Raw genomic sequence first — 16,299 nt, forward strand, 5'->3', positions numbered from 1 at the left:
TGAAGTAACAAAAGCCCTCAGGCTAACTCGTGTGATTACTGCACCGTATAAGCCTGCCAGACGGTCGTAAACTTGTATTGATAGTAAACCACCTAAAAAGTGGAAACAATAAAGTCTTTGTGTGGTTTTATTCCACTTAAAGAAGTTTTTTCCCCAAAAACTGTCAATACTAGTTTTTTAAACTTGAGTTGGTTCCAGGTGTTTGTCTAAAACAACACATTTTAAGCTGTTTTCATTGTGTTTTCAGTCTGTTTTGCTCTTTTGAGTGACACACAGACACACTAGTCCTCAGTTATTTTAAATCTCTCTTATTTGTGTTATGTATCAATCACCTCTCTGTAGTACGCTTGTTTCTCTCGATTACCCACCGTCCTTTGTGTATTTCAGGCCGGTCAGCTACCCAGAGAACCACTACAGCCTGTCTCCTGCAGGAGGCGACAGGCCCTACAGAAACCCCTCAGCCAGCTTCTCCTCTCCTCCCTCCGGCCTGGTCAGTCTCACCACGATGGGACCACCTGGAATCTCACCGGGCCCCTTTGTGCGCTACAAACCTTCACCCGACAGGTGTGTGTGGGTGTGTGGTGTTTTACTCTGCAAGCTCTCCACTGTCACTCGTTTGATCTTGATCAAACATGTCTGGTTTTACTCGTAAATGCTTTGTGTGCTGAAGGTGGAATATATTGGTTCAAATCGCAGGCTGAATAGCGCGGCACGACCAGGTCTGCAGTTAGACGTGTATGAACACACAGTCTCCCAGAGGAAGGATCTGTTGTGTGGGTGGCTCTTCCTCACACTGTGGAGGTTGATAACATCTCACCCAACCAGAAAAACTTGTTTTATTCAACCGCCACAGGGATGCAAAGCAGAAGCTGGAAATGTTCTCTGTTAGTCAGAAACGTTATATTTTTACAGCTGGGGAGTTTTATTCCAGAGTGTGTCCTTTCTGTCGTGATGTCTGAGTAGCTGTACATCTTATTTTATTTGAAAAAGGGTTTTGACCTTCCACCAATTATAACATCAGGACTGATTAAAAGAGCAGAGCAACACAAAATGCAATTTTGGTCAGAAACAGCAGGAGGATTCACAGACTTCTGTTTAGTAAGGTAGAACAGACTCGTCACCTTAAACATATGCAGCTCCAGGGACCGGGAAAATCCCTGCGAATGTGTTCACTAATGTTTCTCCTGTGGTTCATATAGATTTGGAACAGGACAGCGCCCCCTGCTGCCGTATGATCCTCACCTCGGTGTGGACCTCCTCTCCAGTGGAGAATCTTCGTCAGGCTTTACCAGTCAGGAGAGTACCATGGAGCGCAGCAAAACAGGTACAGCACCACCTTCAGAAGTAAATGTTGAACTCACTTGTATGTGTCTACTCTTATGTAACATATAATGTAAAATCTCATAAGGAGCAAAAAATGAGTTTTTTATTGGTTTGGTTTTTAAAAACAGTTAAACATCACCCTACATATTTTCATTGCTGACGTCTAAACAGAGACTTGTAAAAGTCTCACATTATTGTTTAAATGTCCTAAAAAATAGGTCTCTATCTGCTGATAAACAAGCCTTTCTGAAGCCCTAAGTAGTATGTTATTCTATCAGATTTCCCAAACATCCAATCATATGGTTGATATGCTGATAGTGCTTTTAACTCCTGCTGTCAATAGTAGTCGTATAAGATATCTATTAGCTGACCCCTGAGCAATGCGATCTTGGACTCTTTTGCAAGATTTTGGCGAAATATCTTCTTGAGGGCATCAGAGACATTATTATGTGTCTGAATTTGGACAAATCCAGAGTATGTGCAAATGAGTCCTAGCTTGTGTACCACATTATAACTTTCAGTTATAATTTATTTATTCAGTTCCATGAATTTGAACTTGTTGCTGAATGTGCTTCACTGCATATTTCCGGTGGTATTTCTGTGCGTACTTCAGCATCCCATTTCCTTTTTGTATGTAATGTAGTGGGTTTTTTTTTTTTTTACAGTTTTTACAGAATTTCTCACTTCCATTTATTCTATAGATATGTACTCTTCTTATGTGTTGTTTTCATGCTGCTTTAAAGAGGGCAGTTGTTGCTCAGACTAGAGGCTGCTGAGTGTGGTTTTGGTGTGTGGGGGGAGGTCAGTGTTTAAATGTGCTATAAGTATTTAATCCTCTTTGACAGCCGTGGACGTTCAGTGTGATTTGTTATAATCCTGAGAGTGTCTGTCTATGTGTGTGTTTGGATGCAGAGCCTCTCTGGCATGTCCCAGCGTCTCGAGGACCAGGTGGTGGAGGGGGGCAGAGGAGAATGCCCAGACAGGATGTCCCGGGGAAAGACTCTCCAAACAGACACTCGAAGGTCAGACTCAACATCAACACTGCGTCTCTCTTCTTTCCACCTTTCGCCTTTTCGCTGAGCTCCTCTGACTCTGTGTCCTCCGCAGGGTGAGACTCAGTACTCCAGCCACTCCAGCAGCAACACCCTGTCCAGTAACGCCTCGAGCAGCCACAGCGACGAGCGCTGGTTCGACGGAGGCGCACCTGGAGAGCGAGGAGGCGTGGGTTGCCTCGGTGAGCCGGCCGATCCTGACCCCGACCTCCTTAACAAGGGCGGATCCAACGATAGCGGCATCGACGCCTCGACCCACTACGGAAACGGTCGCCACAGTAACATGTCCAACAGCCAGTCCCACAAGGCCATGCACAGCTCTGCGACCTACAGTGGCATCCCGGAGCTGTCGGTGGGAAGGAGCGGCGGCAGCGGGGGGGAGGCTAAGAGACGAGAGTCTTCGCCCATTATACCAGCTGCGGCCAATCAGAACAAAGGGTACAGGACGAGGACGTTCCCTCCTCCTGGCTCCAGCGCTGATAAAATGGATGCTTTCAAGCCCAGGTAAGTGACAAACTCCTGATGAGATGCATCGCCTGCTGATCCTTTTCCTGTAAGAATGCCAGGCCCCATGGACAGTGAATAGATAAGATAAGATAAGATAACCTTTATTAGTCCCACACGTGGGAAATTTGTTTTGTCACAGAATAGAGTGAATGTTACAGTTTTAGGCTCAGATTCATGTGCTTATTAATCACTTTAGAGTGTTTTTATCAGTCTTTAGTTTATGTAGCATCATCACATGACTGAAAATGTTCAATACTAAACTAAATGTAGAGAAAAAGTAGGATTATGGCCGTCTAATCCTTGTCAAACATAAAGATCATCATGTGATCTCTTGCTCTCGTGGTTTTATAACTGTCAGGGCTGTGATATAAATCCACGCAGGGATTCAGCACACAAACCTCCACCCGCTTCGGTCACTCCGTGCTGGATTAAAGCAATCTGTGCTGAAACTCTGAGTCCCAGCAGCTCTTGTTCTGTACTCTGTGCATGCGATGTGTCACATGATGATCGAGACACGTAACCCCAAGTCCTAAAAAGCCAGAACATTGTTTAAGATGTGGATAAAAAAAGAATTCAATGATTTGGAAAGCTCATAAACCCATACTATATTCACATTAGAGCGTAGAAAACATCTGATATTTAAACTGACACATTTTACTATTTCATAAAAAAAATCACCCCTGTCTGAGCACAGGATGTGTTTCAGTTCAATTGATGCAGTCAAAATACAAATGATTTTTAAATGTTTGTCCTCATTCAAACAACAAACATGTTTCCTGTCTGTTTTCTGTAACCTTCAGGGCCTACACACCGCAGGGTTACAAAACTCCAGTGGAGAAACCACGGCCTGTCCGAGCCTCTACCGCAACGCCCACTTCAGCTAAGCTAAGCTCCACCCCTCTGTCCAGCTCCGCCCCCAAGTCATCATATGGCAAGAGCACACCAAGCGGTTGGCATGCAGAAGACTCCAACCCCTCTCCTTCAAACTCGACTACAGCATCGAGCTCCGACAGCAGCAACAGCAAGAAGTAAGAGCGACAGCCTCAGCGGATCTGCTCTGATGCTTGGTTCTTCTTCCGGGATAGAAATTATTTTTAGGCACCTCCTTTTATACCAAAATAATCATATAAATGACCTCGTACTCATAAATGTGTGATTAACAGTGCAAATTATGTTTTAAAATTTCATATTTTTAAAGCGCTGATCAATGAAATTGAAGGCATTTGGCTTTTTGTGTCTTTATCCGTGGAGTCAAACTTGGGCCCGCACAGTGGCCATGAACTTTGTAACATCTGCCTCGTTTTCACTTTGTTACTTAAAATCACATCCACAAAACAAAGTGATCGGAACAACTTTCCAAGTCCGGATATCCATCCACCCGGGGAGCGCGTGATCGCTCCTAAACAAAGTGAAATCCTTCAACACGTGTTTGTTTTTACTCGAAACCATCCAAAGAGTTCTGACTCTCCTGTGAGTGGCAGTGGACCAACAAACACTGGAGGATACTGTAGGCAGAATAAAGTGGAACATAGTTTCTTACCGTGGAAAGAGGCAGGAAGCAGTGTTCAATAAAGGAAGACTGTATGTTTGTGTTTTGTTCTCATATCTTGTGTCTCCAGGCAGGTGGACACAAATTCAAAGAACGTGTTTGGACAACCTCGTCTGCGAGCGTCACTGAGGGACCTGCGCTCGCCACGACGGACGTACAAGAGCAGCATCGAGGACGACCTGAAGAAACTGATCATCATGGACAACCCGGGGGAGACGCCGCAGAGAGACCCTGTGAGCATTGTGCTGGTGGATGATATCCGTTTTCCTCTCATGAGCACACAGCTCTGACCTCTGACCTTTCTCCCTGCAGTCTCCCAGACGCCCCCTGCAGCGCACCTTTTCCGACGAGTCGCTGTGCAGCGGACGCAGGGACGCCGGCTTCGCCAGCTCTGAGAACCAGACGACTCCCAGCGACGTGCTGTTCACCTGCACGCTGCCCACACGCAAACACGCCGGCTCCTCCAACCACTCCAACCACATGCAGAGCAAGAAGGGTGAGTGCCTCGATTCTCCTCCCAGTGACTTGCAGCGACTAAAGCAAACCTGCTGTGATTGTGTTCAGATCATTAATCATGACTCTGCTGCCCCTCAGTGCCGCTCTCTGCATCCGAGCTCTCTCTGACCGAAGTGAGAGACAAGCTCCCCCCTCTGAGGAGGCTCGACCCCGGCATGATGCCCCTCCCTGACACAGCCAGCGGACTCGAGTGGTCCAGCCTGGTCAACGCTGCTAAGGCGTACGAAGGTGAGGGTGGATATTTCAGTATTAAATGTAACATAACCTGATTTGTGAGTGATGAGGTAACCACCATCTCTACAAGAGTCTCCCGGAAATATCGACCCCGACCTCACCCGTGCTGAGGATGGAGTCATGTCAGATCTTTGAACATTCGTCTGGCTGTTAGGAACCCTGAGCAGTCTACGTCCTCTCAGTGCTGATGTGTTTGTAGCAGCACAGCTTTCTATGTTAACTGTTATGTTTTCTGCTTTTCTTTACATGCAAAGCTGAAGTAGTGCTTTACTTAAAAAACAACAAAAAAACTTCCTTATCACTCGCTAAGCTACTGCTAACTTCACTCCACTAAACCCCATAAACCCTGTTTTTTCACAGATGTTTAACTTTATTGTAACATCTGGCAGAGCAGCCACACCGATCGTTTTATTGGACCTGGAAAAAATTTTGGACTGTTAATCATTCAGTGGAGCCTCGGTGCTTAGACTCGTATATAAATTTTTATTTATTTTTTTGCACCCAGAGGATCGTTTTATGTGGCTGCTGGGATTTGGTTGCTTTTTACCTTCTTTTACCACTTTTTTTTTCCCAGGAAAGGTTTTTAGAGCACTCCTTTTCTTTTTGGGGATGTGCTTTACGTGGAAAAGGCTTTTTAAAAGCACGATCATGTGTTTATTTTGCAGCACAAAGAGCGGGTTCCCTGTTCTCGCTGACTGACCCGCAGCTCGGAGGTCCAGACACGAGACCGGCCGCTAGTCCAGTCCAGTTTCAGACTCCTCAGACGCCACGGACCACGCCCACACTCAGCAGGTAGGTCAGCCCCTCGGTTACAGAGATCCAGAACAACATGTTGTAAAGAAGCAGAGAGCGCCTGTAAATATTCAGGTTTTCATAAGTCACTACTGCCACCTGGTGGTAGTTTATCAGCATCTTCTTTTCAGCGTTTTCACCAGAATTAAAAGTTTGTTAACTCTGTGGCACCAGAGAGGCTGTTTGTCCTGCCAGTGAGCAGCACACTTTTATAAAAAAAAAAAAAAAAAAGGTTTTTACTGAAGATGACGAGCTTTCGGATCCTCATAATAAAACCAGTAAAACCTGTCTGTTTACCTGCGGCGTGCACATCACAGCGGTGTTTTGTGTGTGTAATCACTGGATCCACGGTAACGAATGCCAGGTGTGTTTGTGTGTGTTACAGCGATGAGGTGCCCAACGATCTGTCCGGTCGGCTCTACCACCTGGAAGTGATGCTGAAGCAGCTGAACAATGACCTGGAGAAAGTGAGAGCCTTTTGTTTTTCTCTCTAAAGCAGGAACCCTCTGAGGTTAAAGAACCAAATAATCGATAATAAGTGACTGTGGAGTCATGTCTTCTTAAAGACTTGATTTACATGTGTTGCTGATGTTGATTTTTGTTTAAAAGCTGCATCACTTTCATTATGAGGCTCACATGTATTTGTGGCTCCATGCAGATGTTATTTGGTCTTTGATAACTGAACATTGCCTTTATTTCTCCTCCTCTCTATTACAGGAGAAGCAAGATAAGGTCGTCTTACTCGCTGAGATGGCCAACCTGAGAGAGAACAACCAGCGGCTGCAGGTGGAGAGCCAGACTGCCAGCGAGCAGCTGCGCAAGTTCAGCGTGCTTCTGACCAATCTCAACAAGCCGGGCAGCGACCACGAGGCTCACTCCTTAGCCGATTCACAGAGGGAGTGACCGACAGCCAAGGAAGAGAGTGAGGTTCAGGCCAGAGGGAGGGGCTTTCAGTTCCCATGATTCCTTGCACTCACAGGGGCGGCAGATGTCACACTCAGCTTCCACTGGGCTGCCTTAAACCAGAGAGAAAAAGATGATCTGGATTTTTTTAAACCCTTCCAGTAGAGAACCTCCCTCTCTACACGCTCCCTGCTCTGAGCCTGTTTATTTTTCTAACTGACGTCTGGATATTTGTCACACGGTGTAAATACATCTGCTACTATGCCGGAGGAGCGAGCAGGAGTGGAGATCCTGACTGTTTTAGAGAACACTACATCACCTGGAGAGGCCTAATACTGTTCCTGCAGCCAATCAGCCAAAAAAATAAATAAATAAGACTGCATCTCCCAGAATGCACTAGAAGAGAGGAAGCTCTACAGACGTGGTACTGTAGATAGATACCTGTGTGGTACAATTCTCATATATCAGTTATATCGACAATGTACTGATATTGTATAAGAGACGTACTAAAGGTGTGTGTGTGTGTGTGTGTGTGTGTGTGTGTGTGTGTGTGTGTGTGTGTGGACAGCGGAGTGATGAACAAACCTGTTTACTGTAATCTGAACCCTGTGGGCCTCGTTTTCCTGCCCTCCGTTTACACGGGTGACCCGCGGCGGCCCACGGATGTGAATCAAGCCATCAGTGTGCCGAGAGCAAACGGTCGCAGAGCTCGACAGCGTGGCGGCGGCGTCGTATCTCCCACACAGAGCAGCGTCCTCAGCAGTGCCCGATCATCTCAGACCTGAATGAAATGATGGTTGCTTTAACCTTAAGCGGGTCCTTTGTTTGGTTTTAGTTGCAGAATTTTGAGAGTTACACTTACCTGCTTTCTGGTGAAGAGCTTATTCTGAAGTGATGTGGTTGGCGTAGCCCCACATGAGCCCAGTTTTGACCATATTGTTTATGTTTTGGGGAATAAAGCATGGCGAATAAACTTTCATTTTTACCTTTTTTATTGGACGTACCAACTGCTGTAGCTGGATTACTGTAAAACTGGAGAAATGTTTAAAAATCAGCCAACTTCTCGCTCCTGGCAGCTCTCAGAAGAGCTGGTAGTTATGAGGTGATTCGATGGCTCACACACGTCATGTTATTTTTGCTTTTGTGAAATCAAATTGCTTCCATCACATCGCTGTAACCTCTAGCCGACGTCCTTTAACAAACCTTGTGTTGTTTATGATTTCGTGTGTCGGGCAGCAGAGCGAGCCGGTTGTTGTTTTTGTGTTTTAAGACGTCACAAACTAAACTGGAGTGCATAAAGCATGTGCAACAGCCTCACCAAGAAAGTAAATAAGTGTATTTTCTCAAAGTGTTCTCAAGTCTTCATGTATTTGTGATCCAGTGAAGCTCCGTCTCCGGCTGAGCGCGCTCACAGGAAACATGTACTGTACCTGAAAGCCCGTCACATCAGGACAGATGTGCTTGTTTGAGAGGACTTTTCTTGTGTTTTATACTGCGACAGTGCTCTCAATGATACTGTGTACTGTATTTTTCATACAGAAACATATTTTTGAATGCTGGCAGTGAATAGACAGTACACCCCAACCCCCTCGCCCTGCTAAAACTGTACTGCACTCTCATCTCTCTGATAAAACAGGAGGTTTCTCTTTAACTGGATCTGTTTAAAGTTTCCACTCAGGTTCCTCAGGATGCTGTTAACAACACTCGACCGTTGGGGGGGGGAGGGGGGGTTGATGATGACAGACGTCACCCTGCTGTCTGCACCGTTGTCCCTTTAAATGTTTTTGGGCAGCAGGATGTTTCAAATTGCTGGAAGAGCCAAATAAAACCTTTTTTTTTTTTTTTTGTCACTGACCCCGGAGGATAACTAACGCCTTCTTCACCCCACCCCCGCTCCTCTCTCTCTCTCTGCAGCACCCGCTTTAAACCCACCGCCTCCTTCTCTGGGTTGTTGTCATCCCAGTTTTTCCTTTGTCATTTTTTGTCTTTAAGCAGCTTCAGTCGGGTTCCTGTTAGCAGGATGTCCTCCATCCACACAGCTCTGCAGGTGTAGCTGTGATTTTAGTGTCTTCAAGTCTTAATCTTTAGTTTGCTGATGTAAAAGGGGCAAGGTTGTTTTTGTTTGTTTTTTACATATATATATATATAAATCTTGTTATGTATAATTTTAAGCTATTTAAAGCATACACAAGGACCCCTATTGAACAAATCCAATAATGCATTATTACTGGTAATATTGTGCGACCAGTTATTCTCTGTTTTTTGTTGTTAATATTTTTATAATTTATTTTTGACATGTTGGTCACTGTTGCAGACAATAGTGAAGATGAGAGGGTACTGTTTTCTCTTCAATTCCTCCTTCCTTTACTTTTTCCTCAAGCCTCATTGTTCCTCTTTCCATCGATGTTTCCTGCATTCAGCAGGAATAACTGAAGCAAGGGTTTGGTTTTCTTTGGGTTGTAATAACGTGTACATTTTAAAAGTGTAAATTATGTTTTCATTGTTTTATAAAAAAAATATATTAAAAATAAGTCAAAACATTTGCTGGTTTCTGGTCTTTGAGTTTTTGAGCTGCGGTTCAAAAATAACCTTTTAGTTTCAGATTTTAGAAAACGACTGCAGGGTTGTAAGGAGTTAGTAAATTCTGTGTATGTAAAGAAAATGTTTTTCACTTAAACATGAAGCAGATTTTTGCTGCATTAACAGTACATTTGAAAAAAAAAAAATTTTGCTGTCTGTCCCCGTTTTCATTTTTAGGTTCCTGGTTAAATGAATTAATCAGTACATTTTTCATTAATAAACTGGTAAAAACAGTCTCTCCCATCGGTGTCCGACATAAAGAACCTGAGTAAATTATTATTTTTTTTAAATTCTGTATTTAAATTTCATTTGAGGAGAAAAATAAAAAATAAAAAAACCAAACCTACCAGACCCTGTTTGAAAAGTAATCACCCCTCTTTATCATAAACACTTGATTGCAGTTCTGTTAAGTGTGGCACAATTTTGTCACAGCAGTGAATACAACTAAGAAAAAAAACAAACACATTCAGTCCATTTTGTTTATAGCAGACAAAGCGTCAATGAAACAGATTTTACACAATCAACACAAGTTGTTAGAAAAAGTCTCAAATGTATTTTACAGTAAGTGCTTTCTGTCTTTGAGTCGACAGGAAGTTTACTTTATACAATGCTGATTTTTTAACTCTGAACTGTAGTGGAAGAAGCTTTAAGTCAAGGAAGAAGATCCAGGGCTTCAGCAGGTCGGAAACGTTTACGAGCCGCACATCAGGCACTCGTCCTTGTTCTCCAGAGAGCACACCATGGCCGCCGTGTTGCGCTCTTTGATCTCCTGCTCCGTGGCCGGCTGTGCCTCCTTCAGCTTCTCCTTGTTCAGGGTGAACTGGATGGGGTTGGCGGCAGGCTTGGTCCTCAGATAGTACATCCCAGTCTTCAGACCCTGCGGTGGGAGAAAGACGGAGTTATTTTAAACCCCAACATGTCTTCACGGTGAGGTTTCACTCCTCCTCGTGCAGCTCGACACTCACCTGCTTCCAGCCGTAGAAGTGCATGCTGGTCAGCTTGCCGTAGTTCGGCTCTGCTATGTGGATGTTCAGGGACTGGCTCTGGTCAATGTAGGCCCCACGGTCGGCGGCCATCTTGACTACAGTTTTCTGTGAGATCTCCCATACGGTTTTGTAGAGCTGCTTCAGATCATCTGGGATCTCATTGATGTTCTGTCAAAATTAAAAAAATAATAATTAAAACTAAAGTTTCAGGTTCAAACACAAAGGAGTAAAAACAAGAAGAAAAAAAACCCCCACCTGAGCTTAAAACATCTTAAACTTCTCAGCTGATGGTATTTGGGACACAGACCAGAATTTAGGGCTAATGTGATGCTTAAAACCATTTTCCATTCAATTTTATTTAAGTAGCACCAAATCACAACAACACTCATGTCACAGTGCTTTATTTTGTAAGCTAACGACAACAATTGAGAGAAAACGCCAACAGATGACCTAGCAAGCACTGCGTGACAGTGGGGAGGAAAAACTCCCCTTTAACAGGAAGAAACAATTTGCTGTGGAAACGAAATAGTTACAAAAATAATTGGACCATTTCAGAATGTTAGACTGAGATGACGGATTTCCTTCTTTGTGTTTTCACAGATTGCTTTGGATCCTCTAAATATTTGACTGTTCAGTGATTTACTTTGTGGCACCTAATCGAAATTAGTTTTTTAATTGATGAACTAGAAGACTAATTATTCAAGATGAAAGAGGATGAAAAACAGCAAAGAGATGGAGTATTGCCTAATTTCATTATGCTTTTTTTTCAAGAGTCTTGAAGCTTTAAATGTATATATTTAAAAGCAGTTAAGTGGCATTTTATCTTTTCCTGTAAAGGAAATGTTTGGGAATCAATATTTTAGTCTACAGAATGAAGTTCACACCTAAGAAGCTGGAACCTAGAGATGTCTGTCATCTTTAATGGTTTTCCTCCCTGCTGATGATTACCTGGATGGAGCCATTGTTAGCGATCAGCTGGTTCTTCATCTCCTCATTCCACAGGCCCCTCTCTGTCAGGTCTTTGAGCAGGTGGGGGTTGACGATCTGAAACTCCCCCGAGAGCACCCGGCGGGTGTAGATGTTGCTTGTGTAGGCCTCGATGGACTCGTTGTTGCCCAGGATCTGGGCGGTGGAGGCCGTGGGCATTGGGGACAGCAGCAGGCTGTTCCTCACGCCATGTTTGGCGATCTTCTCCTTCAGCAGCTTCCAGTCCCACAGGTCCGTTGGCGTCTTCTCCCACATGTCGTACTGGAGAATGCCCTTACTCACCGGCGAGCCTTCGTACGTCTCATAGGTGCCGAGCTCGGCGGCCAGCTCGCAGCTCGCTTCCAAAGCGGCATAATACATAGTCTCAAAGATCTGGATGTTGAGCAGTTGAGCCTCGGGGCTTTCAAAGGGATAACGCATAAGGATGAAAGCATCAGCCAATCCCTGGACCCCGATTCCTATCGGCCTGTGGCGCATGTTCGACCTCCTGGCTTCTTCCACCGGGTAGTAGTTGATGTCGATAACCTTGTTCAAGTTCCTGACAATTACTTTGGTCACGGATGCCAATTTTTTAAAGTCATAAGTCCGCTCAGGGGTGACGTACATGTTGAGAGCGACAGAGGCCAGATTGCAAACCGCCACCTCGTCCTTGCTAGTGTACTCGACGATTTCCGTGCAGAGGTTGCTGCACTTGATGGTGCCCAGATTCTGCTGGTTGCTCTTCCTGTTGCAGGCATCTTTGTAGACCATGTACGGCGTCCCGGTTTCTGTCTGCGACTCGATGATTGCATACCATAGCTGCTGAGCCTTCACCACACGCTTCACCCTCCCCTCCTTCTCATATCTGGTGTAGAGTTCTTCAAACTCCTCCCCCCAGCACTCATCCAGCCCGGGGCAGTCGGCCGGACACATCAGGGACCAGTCTTCGTTGTTCTCCACCCGCTTCATGAAGAGGTCAGGGATCCACAGGGCGTAGAACAGGTCCCTGGCTCGCTGCTCCTCCTTTCCCGTGTTCTTCTTCAGCTCCAGGAAGTCAAACACATCGAAGTGCCAGGGCTCCAGGTACATGGCGAAGGCGCCGGGTCTTTTGTTGCCCCCCTGATCAACATAACGCGCTGTGTTGTTGTAAACCCTCAACATTGGGACGAGCCCGTTGGAACAGCCGTTGGTGCCGGCGATGTAGCTCCCCGTGGATCTAATGCAGCTGACTGCCACGCCAATCCCTCCAGCTGATTTGGAGATGAGGGCGCAATGCTTCAGCGTGTCGTAGATCCCCTCGATGCTGTCATCCTTCATGGCGAGCAGGAAGCAGCTGGACAGCTGCGGCCTGTTGGTTCCAGCATTGAAGAGGGTCGGGGAGGCGTGGGTGAACCACTTCTCTGACAGCAGGTTGTAGGTCTCGATGACTGCTTCGATATCCGTCCCGTGGATTCCCACAGCCACCCTCATGAGCATGTGCTGCGGACGCTCAGCTACTTTGCCATTGATCTTTAGCAGGTAGGAGCGCTCCAGAGTCTTGAAGCCAAAGAAGTTGTAGGAGAAATCTCTGTCATAGATTATGGCCGAGTTAAGGCGGTCTTTGTTTGCAAGAACAATGTCAAGTGTGTCTTTCGAAATCATGGAGGAGTGGCGTTTGTTCAGGGGGTTGATGTAGTTGTACAGGTCCTCCATGACGTCGCTGAACACCTTCTTCGTCTCTTTGTGCAAGTTAGAGACGGCGATGCGTGCTGCGAGGATGGCGTAGTCGGGGTACTTGGTTGTGAGAGTGGCAGCGATCTCCGCCGCCAGCGTGTCGAGCTCCACAGTGGTGACGCCGCTGTACAAACCCTGGATGACCTTCATCGTGATCTGGGCTGGGTCCACAAACTCCATGTTGAGTCCGTAGCAAAGCTTCTGGATGCGAGATGTGATTTTGTCGAACATGACGCGCTCTTGGCGTCCATCTGAAAAATAGAGAAACGCGTTTTTACTTCAGTGTAAATTAGCGGGCAAAGCTCAGGAGGTAGTAGCTTCACTTTCGCTAGAGCAGAGCATGAAATATGAAGTGTTGAAGGAAACAATTGTACGTGCCTATGAACTGGTACCTGAGGCCTACAGGCAGAAATTTAGGAACCACAAGAGTCCAGCAGTCAAACATATGTGGAGTTTGCACATGAAAAAGGGGCTCTTTTTGATAAGTGGTGTGCTGCTAACAGAGTTGGTGATGATTATGAGTCTCTGAGCGAGTTAATGCTACTGGAGGATTTAAAAAAAATTCACTACCTGAGAGAGTCATAATGTTCTTAAATGAACATACATGGCAAGTACGGCAGTATTGAACAACATCAGATTTCAGTCCTGGCCAGAAGAAATGTTTCAGAATTCTGCTGTAGGTCTTGTTAACCCCCAAATGTCCTGACCATGGATGGTCATGTGCTAAGGACAATACCTGGGTACGATAGGCAGTAGGTACAACCACCAAATTCAGGATTGGTTGTATTTTGTCAGCAGGTGGAACTTTGGCCTGAACCTTAGATCCAGAGATAAATGTGATCCCGTCACCAAAGGGATCTGACCTCATAAAGGAATCAACCAAGTCTGGGCCCTCATAACTACACAAGCTGGAAAAATGGCAGGCTGGTCTTGGGCTGAGTCAGAGTCCACAGCACCAATCACAGGACAGTTTATTTAAAAGGCAGAAAACTAAACCTGCTTGTTTCAGATAACAAGGGGCTACACTGAGGCTCAAAAAGGCATGAAGATGACAATCATATCTTTAGATGAAGCTCAACCCAAAAGTAAAGTTTCTTCCTATGATGCATTTAGTCTCTATTAATCGTTTTTCTTTGTGTTTTGTCATTAATCTTTTTTCTACACTCTTCTCTTGTTTAGTTGTTATTTTTTCCTCCCTCTGCTCCTTTTCCCTTCCATCTCCCCTCATCCTCCAACCAGTCGATGGCTGCCCCTCCCTGAACCCTCCTAACAGAAAAAGAACCGATTTCTCTTCTTGATGATTGGGAGTTCTTTCTCCCAATCATCGCCAAGACCTGCTCAACACTGTAAGGTTTGAACATTACAGTTCAGATCAAACTCTGAACACACTGTCAAAACTACCTTCAAAGAGGAGGTGTTGTAAGGGTTTATAGATCTTCTTTATGACGTTACACTGCGAGGCTATAAAAACTTTTGGCGCCTCTTTTAAGACAAAGACTAAGTCCATATTGTCAAACTACAACCGACCCCACCACCACCACTTAAACACGTTTAACCTCCACGTCAGGGGGACGGTGCAGCACTAACCAGCTCCTCACTAGTCCAGGTTAACCAGCCTGTCGCTAAATGATGTAACCCCACAGCAGACAGAATCACCGGTAACTCCACACGAAGCTAACCGAGGCCTGCTACAACATCGCAGCGCTCACCTCTTTTGATCACATGCATGTTGGCGGGCTCAGGCGTCTCTGTCTCAGGGACGGGGGTGTGAGCAGCTCTCCAGGTACAGTCGAAGCTGTTCGCGGGATCACAGCGAGCTGCTGGACACTAACTCGCCGACTGCTTGCTGTAGAAGCGCGCGAAAGAGCCCCAGAAAACCCGCTCACCTCCTATTTGTACGGAATGCGTCACCACGGAAGTGAAGAGATGGACAGGCATCTCGGCCAATCAACATCGCGGGACTTCAAATCTGGCGGGACAGAGAAGTGTGTCATAACAGTGGGTCAAAACACACAAAAAAGCAACTTTTACAGTCAAAGTAAACTATCCTGTTAACAGGAAAATGTCACATGTATGTGTACATGAGGTGTATTTGTCTGAAAAGGTTAAAAATTCCCGAGTTAGTACAGAAAAAATGGTGTGTTTGGGGTTTATTGTGCGTTTTCAGTTTGTATATATGTCTGTTTTGTTTTCAGAGGCAGGATTTTGGATCGTAAGAACACATATTATAGTGGTAATTTACAAAGAACCAAAGTATAAATAATAACTGCATGTCAAAGTATTATATTTGTGAATTACACGTTTCTGATGCATCAGTTTAAAAGGTTTGATTTAAACTTAAATCCTTAAAGAGTCAGAAGACTTAAAAATCCGGAGAAACAGTAATAAATAAAACATGTTTGCTTTGTCACAGCAAAGCACTGAAGTTTAATGTGCTGCAGAAGCAGTAGAAAATATACACTCAATGGCCACTTCATTGGGCACACCTACACCTGCACTAAGGCAGATAGAGTGAGGCTTCAGAGTGTAGTCAAGGCAGCACAGAAGATCATCGGCTGCCTTCTCCTCTCTCTGATGGACATTTATTCCTCCCACTGCCTCAACAGAGCAACAAACATCATCAAAGACAGTTCCCACCCTGGTTTCAACTTGTTCAACCTGCTTCCTCAGGGAAGCGCTACAGGTGCAATAGCACAAAGACCCACAGACTCAAGAACAGTTTCTTCCCAAAAGCCATAACCACCCTGAACTCACACATGCACTGATAAACACAGTTCACCCCCCATTCCAAGGATTTCCCTCTATAAACCATCACTGTGCAATAACCCAAACTGTATATACACAACACTATTTATTTACATATTGACTGATTTATTTATTTAATTTTATCAGATTGTATATTTGCACATTTTATATATTTTTTCTATAAATACTGTCCATTTGTATATAGTGTTGCAATAACTGTGCAGCACTATATACATGTTTGCACTGAGTAGGAGATGCTCTGTATCTCATTGTATGTCTGTATTGTGACAATAAAGGCATTGTATTCAATTCTATTCAACGGCTTATTGCAAATATCTAATTAGTCAATCACATGCCACCAACTCACTGCATTTAGGCATGTAGTCATGATCAATACAACCTGCTGAAATTCAAATTGATGCAGAAGAGCATC

The 16,299-nt window shown here is 44.9% G+C and overlaps 2 protein-coding genes across 3 annotated transcripts in view; one reads left to right on the top strand and one right to left on the bottom strand.

Annotated features, from left to right (window-relative positions):
- The window catches only part of sipa1l3 (signal-induced proliferation-associated 1 like 3), a 95,040-nt gene extending 87,431 nt beyond the window's left edge, over positions 1-7,609 (top strand). The window contains exons 14-25 of one of the 2 annotated variants that reach the window (XR_014914860.1): positions 388-564; positions 1,200-1,324; positions 2,236-2,345; positions 2,431-2,879; positions 3,683-3,910; positions 4,502-4,664; positions 4,744-4,927; positions 5,026-5,175; positions 5,847-5,973; positions 6,359-6,440; positions 6,691-7,300; positions 7,445-7,609. Coding sequence is in view for 1 of the 2 variants with exons in the window: in XM_085430229.1 (XP_085286355.1) it covers positions 388-564; positions 1,200-1,324; positions 2,236-2,345; positions 2,431-2,879; positions 3,683-3,910; positions 4,502-4,664; positions 4,744-4,927; positions 5,026-5,175; positions 5,847-5,973; positions 6,359-6,440; positions 6,691-6,876 (1,981 nt within the window). In the remaining variant the exon portion in view is untranslated. Of the gene's footprint in view, positions 1-387; positions 565-1,199; positions 1,325-2,235; positions 2,346-2,430; positions 2,880-3,682; positions 3,911-4,501; positions 4,665-4,743; positions 4,928-5,025; positions 5,176-5,846; positions 5,974-6,358; positions 6,441-6,690 lie in introns of both variants that reach the window. The other variant, XM_085430229.1, reaches the window with a different exon arrangement.
- A 2,312-nt stretch (positions 7,610-9,921) lies between these two features.
- On the bottom strand, positions 9,922-15,055 carry LOC146694115 (ribonucleoside-diphosphate reductase large subunit). Its single transcript, XM_085430231.1, has 4 exons — positions 14,831-15,055; positions 11,391-13,372; positions 10,422-10,610; positions 9,922-10,333 (listed from the first exon to the last, which is right to left on the bottom strand). The coding sequence occupies exons 1-4, from the start codon at positions 14,847-14,849 to the stop codon at positions 10,148-10,150; spliced, it is 2,376 nt and encodes a 791-aa protein (XP_085286357.1). The 5' UTR covers positions 14,850-15,055; the 3' UTR covers positions 9,922-10,147.
- Positions 15,056-16,299: the final 1,244 nt, after the last annotated feature.

Source organism: Copadichromis virginalis, linkage group LG14, assembly GCF_057382275.1.
Source record: "Copadichromis virginalis isolate Kocher_CV1m ecotype Utaka linkage group LG14, C_Virginalis_male_GT1.1, whole genome shotgun sequence".
NCBI classification, from domain to species: domain Eukaryota; kingdom Metazoa; phylum Chordata; class Actinopteri; order Cichliformes; family Cichlidae; genus Copadichromis; species Copadichromis virginalis.